This window comes from Musca vetustissima, unplaced genomic scaffold (genome assembly GCF_032173495.1).
Source record: "Musca vetustissima isolate MV318-11 ecotype Yass unplaced genomic scaffold, APGP_CSIRO_Mvet_v1 utg78648, whole genome shotgun sequence".
Taxonomy (NCBI): domain Eukaryota; kingdom Metazoa; phylum Arthropoda; class Insecta; order Diptera; family Muscidae; genus Musca; species Musca vetustissima.
In genome coordinates this window covers 1-5,843 of record NW_026884715.1, presented here as the reverse complement: position 1 = coordinate 5,843, position 5,843 = coordinate 1, and the positions used below count along the sequence as shown (strand labels likewise).

The following is a 5,843-nucleotide window of genomic DNA, read 5'->3' as shown; positions in this document are numbered from 1 at the left end:
TATCCGATGGCTATTTCCATAAAATTATGTCTTCCACTTGATCAGCACGGGTAATATCAGCGTCTTGTAGAGTGTGAGTTTTGTCGGGCGAGAGGTGGCATTGCTTTTAAGATGCTTACTCAGACTCATAGTAGCATCGGTTGGCCAACACTATTCTCCTCCGGATTTCAAAGCTGATGTTATTAGTTTTGTTTATGGCGGTATCGAGGTATATAAAAATCATTCACTACTTCCAAGCTATAGTTTTCAAGTTCCACAGTTGGTCCGAGTCTACTGGAGGTCTTGCGCGTTGATACCATCAGCTTGACCTTCGTTCAAAGGTTTGTTACCGCTCGCAATATTCGACCCACTATGTCGATGTCGTCGGCGTAGGCGAGTAACTGGTGTTGTTTTGTGTACAGAGTGTCATGTCTGTTCACCTTTGCGTCTCGTATGGTCTTTTCCAGCAGGATCTTAAAAAGATCACACGACAATCTGTCACCTTGTCTGAATCCTCGTTCGGTATTAAAGGGCTCCGATAGGTCCTTTCCGACTTTAACTGCTGATCTTGTGCCAGTTAAAGTTATCCTGCATAGCCGTATTAATTTTGCAGGAATGCTGAACGCAGACATGGCTTTAAAAACCTCGGTGCGGATTGGGCTGTCGAATGCGACTTTATAGTCGACGAATAGGTGGAATGTGTCGATGTGTTTTTCGCGGGTTTTTTCCAGGATTTGGCGCAGAGTGAAAATCTTGTCAATGGTGTATTTGCCAGGTCTGAAGCCGCATTGGTATGGTCCAAAAATGTCATTCAACATTGGCTTCAGTCGTTCACACAGCCCGCTGTATATCACCTTATATGCGATGGGAAGGAGACTTATTCCTCTATTGTTGGCACATATCGCTTTGTCTCCTTTTTTGTGCACGGGACACAGAATGCTGAAGTTCCAATCATTGGACATGCATTCATCTAGCGAAATTGTACTGATCCGCTGGTGTATGCTCTTGACTAGCATCTGACACCAGTCTTAAATAGTTTGGCTGGTAAACCGTCGGCTCCTGTTGCTTTATTGTTCTTGAGCGGATTAATTGCTTTTATGACCTCATCTTGGCTAGGTGGTATACACTGTATACCATCATCATCTCTTATTGGTCTTCACCGCCACTATTTCATACGAGGAATTTTTAAAATGCTCCTTCCAGATCCTCAACACGCTGTCTGTATCTGTCACCAGATGTCCTTCTTCATCCCTACAGGAGGATATGCCTGCACCAAAGCCTTTGGTTTGGTGTTTTGCCCGTTGGTAGAATTTTCGGGCTTAATTCTGACTCCTGTACATCTCGATTTGCTCACGCTGGCGTTTTTCTTGTTCTTTCTTCTGAAAATACGTTTCCTTTTCTCCCGATAGTTTTTCATCGCATTACGGGCTCCTACTGTCCGCAGGGTTGCCCTATACGCTGCGTTTTTCATATCAGTAGCATTACGACACTCCTGATCGTACCACGGAGTTCTTGATGGTGGTCTTTGATACCCAAGTGTAGTTTATAGGGAGTGGGCAATTCTCTGCCACTGTGCTTCTATATTGTTATCGGGACAAGGGGTGCTTTCGTTAATCAGTTGGTTAAGTTGAGCGGAGTAGGCTTCTGCGATCTGTTGTGTTTGCAGCTTTTCGACGTTAAATTTCCGTGTTATATTAGATCGCACCTTTGCTGCTACATTAAGACGGGTGTGTACCTTGACTGCCACAAGGTAATGGTCCGAATCGATATTCGCTCCTCGGATCGATCGGACGTCTAAAACACTGGATGAATGCCTTCCGTCCATCACAACATGGTCGATTTGATTTCTCATTGTTCGATCGGGTGAAATCCAAGTGGCCTTGTGTATATCGAGATGCTTGAATCTGGTGCTGCTAACTACCATGTTTTTTGCAGCCGCGAAGTCAATCAACCTCATGCCGTTGTCTGATGTTTCTTCGTGGAGGCTGAATTTTCCGACGGTGGGTCCAAAGATATTTTCCATTTCGATTTGACCAATGCAACGGTCATATGCTGTTTCTAGGCGCTCGTAAAATATGTCTTTGGTCTGTTCATCTTTATCTTCGGTCGGAGCATGGACCCAAATAATACTGATGTAGAAGAACTTCGCTTTTATACGGGTTATAGCAATTCGTACATCTACTGGAGTGAATCTGGAGACGAGGTCTTTAATTCTCCTGTTAACCATGAATCCGCAGCCAAATTCACGTCTCGTTTCATGGCAGCTATAATACAGGGCGTAATCATCTGATTCGCTGGCGCCAGTCCCTTTCCATCGCATTTCCTGTAAGGTAATAATATCGGCTTTGTACTTCTCGAGTACATCCGCCAAGGCGAAAACTGCGCCTATTATGTACAACGTGCGCACATTCCAAGCGCAGATTCGCAGATCGTGGTCCTTTATTCTTTTAAGCAATTTATTTAGATAATCGAGTGATACAATATGGAAGTTATATCTACATCTATACCGAAATCGGATCCATTGGAAAAATTGTATGTCTTTCTGACAATTTTATTGATAGGAATTTAGTTCCAGGTTTATAAATCCCAGGTTATATTTTTTCCAAAATTAATTCCCAATTCCAAAATAAAAATCCACAATTTATCTTTCAAATTTTATACGTCAATAAATTTCATTTAATAAATATTTGTTTTTATAATTTTTGTTCAATTTATACAAATTTATAATCAATTTCTTACAAAATATATACAATTTTTTGTTTGTTGTAATAAACAAATTAAAAAATCTTAAAAATAAATTTAAAAATAATAATAATAAATTTTCGAAAATATTCACAATCAAAAAATAATCACTGGTGGTTAAGCAAAAAATACTTAAAACTAAATTTTGTTTGAAATAAAATACAATTTCAAATTATCACAAGGGGGGTTCACACGTTTAGAGACATTGCAAAGAAAAAAATTAGGCAAACCTCTTCAGCGTTTCACCAATACATAGAGCCTCATGTTGTTTGCGGAACATTAGGGCAAATGTTTCGGCATTGAATTGCAGTGGCTGGAGACCAAACATTGGCATTAGAGGGGGTAGTAGGGGTAGAGAGGGTTCCAAAGGGGGTGTGGTTGTTAGGGCTGGAAGAACTGGTGATGTTACTGCAGGAGGAATAGGTGATGTTACAGCAAATCTTTTGCCATAATGGCGATTTTCTTCTGATTCTCCATTTTGCTGATCATTTTCCTCGACATCTTGATGTTTCCTTTTGCGTGGTGTATTATCACCCAGGGCATAGGGTCGGAAAATATCACCACCCCGTGAGGATTTCTTGCTTTTGTTCACCATCACATTCTCCTGGCTGTTGCTGCTGCAAATTGTGGTTCCATCAAACTGCACTGATTGTGGCATAGCTTCTCCATACATGCCGGCGACTGTCGTTGGTGATGGTGTCGTCCTTGTACCAAATTTCTTATGGGCATAACGGGCATTGCCACCTTGGAACTTTTTGTGTGAATAACTCATTCCACTTTCAGCTAGATCCATTATTTGTGCGGGAGCCATTTTCTTCTTTGTGTGCTTTGATAATTTATTTTTCGAATATACAATCGCGTTTCTTTCACTATTAACCCGAACTAATATCTCCGCCGTTGATCTTCACTCATTGATGTCTTACGTGAATCTGTTACCTTTTTCCAGATTATCTCAGGTTTTATATGTAAGACAAAAACCATTGTTCGCAGTTCGCGCTTCACAATCAGATTGGATGGATGTGAGTGACCTGTGTTCTAAATTTCCCCTTCATTTCCCATTCAGGTACATGGACACAACACACACATGAACACTCTCTCACACATGTGATGACCGAATGACCGATCGACCATCAATAAATTATCATTAACTATGACATTTATGACACATGGTATGGCTAACTAACTAACATATGACCCGGGTTATCACTGACCAGGTCAATTGATTCGATTCGAGAAGTACCCATCCGAAAAAAATCTAGTCAATTGGTTTTTATTACGCACAAAAACTAAGGAGGTCATAAAAAGGGATTTATTTTCTTCTCTAAAAATGTGTCAAATACAATTGTCAAGTATCTCAAAAGATACCTGCGGGACATCGAGAACATTTGTCTTTCTTTTCCAATATTTTCACAATTATTCCACTTTAAATGACTGTTCATGACTTGTTTCCCCCTCTGGCTGTGTGTGTGTGCGTGCATGTTTTCCTTTCTTTTTTACCTGGCCCATTGGATTTCAGAAGCACTGCCCGCACTGCATGCACAACACATCACAAAAGGTGTTGTCCACACGAGAAAGACCCTTTTTCGCTGTCTAACAATGAAAACCAATTAATTGTTCATTTATCCGAATGCAGCCAGGTTGGTTGATTTGTTTTTGATGTAATCCCAACCCCCTTCTAGAAAACATTATTATTGTTGTTGCAGTGTATTTCAAATTTGAACTAGAAAATTATTGTGGGGAGTAGCCGAAAAAATAAATCTTTCATCTAAATAGAAAAAAAATAAATAAAACCGGTTTTATAGAAAATTAATAATTGATTGTTATGTTAGGGTCGGGCAATCGAATGGCTTAATGTGGCACGATAAAAAATCTAATGTGTAACATAATACCCTTCACAACGGGTTGGAAATGTTCTAACGATATTTTAATCTTAATTCAGTTGATTATTCACATCCTATTCTTTAGAAGTTCTAAATTTGATATGCAAGTATTTTAGAAAGGGTTGTTCTGGGGGCGTCGATCCCATCAAAATCGAAATAATATTTTAATTTAAATCAGATTATTAACAATTTATTTTCTATTTTAATGGGTTCGTAAAAAGTATCATTGATTCGAAAATGTACCATGAATTCACATATGTTCTTTGAATTGCTCATGATCTTCTTCCTTGAATTTTTATTATAGAAGTCGGCATATATTTTTTAAATGACTAGCATACTACTACTTCGTTAGCGATTGTGGGGAAATACTTATGAAAGACTTAACATACTATTTCGATTTCAGAGAAATCTGCATACATCAGAAGAGTCAATCAACCCAAATACCAATATCGACCATAATTTGAAAATTTGAGCACCATTTAGTACCTTTGTTCTCTTATACTTCGTATTTCCAAAAAAAGTACCTCCATATCTCAACTCTACACACTAATTCTGACCGCAACAGATATCTAACTCCATACCACCTCTATATTAACTTTTGTATAATTTCCAAAACTAATTTCAAATTTCATGATTTGAGCTCTATCGGTTCACCTAAATCCAAATTTATTATCATTTAGTACACACTAGCAAAGTGCCCGCTACTTCGTATGCGAAAAGGGAATACAAAAACATATTTCATATGGAAATCGTGAATACTGTATAATTTGTTGTACTATAGTTCCGAATTCCACCTCTATTTCTACATCTAATATCATGTTTATTACCATTTAGTACTCTTCACATACATAAGCACTATTTTCCGAAATCCATTTTTTTTATTTTATTACACAGATTAAAACCAAAAAAAAAATACATATGGGAGCTATATCTAAATCTGAACCGATTTCCACGAAACTTGACACACATCATTTAGAACAAAAAATTAAGTTTTCGGTCCACTTCATGCCAAAATGGTTATCTGATCATCACCGAAAATTAAAGGCATTGTCCATGACCATAACTGGAACCTCATACAAAATTTCAAAGCGATCAAGGCTATATTTCCGCCATCTAATGGGTTACTAGAAGCGTTTAAATGCCTTAAAATGCCTTTTTAGACCACAGAAAATTAAAATGCGTTTTCTAGGCGTTAGAAGCGTTTAAATGCCTTTTTAAAATGCCTTTTTTTAGACCACAGAA

General features: G+C 38.4%; 1 protein-coding gene across 1 annotated transcript; it reads right to left on the bottom strand.

Moving 5' to 3' along the window:
* Positions 1–2,941: 2,941 nt before the first annotated feature.
* Positions 2,942–3,532, bottom strand: LOC133331713 (uncharacterized). The gene has a single exon (XM_061540089.1). The coding sequence runs from the start codon at positions 3,530–3,532 to the stop codon at positions 2,942–2,944; it is 591 nt and encodes a 196-aa protein (XP_061396073.1).
* Positions 3,533–5,843: the final 2,311 nt, after the last annotated feature.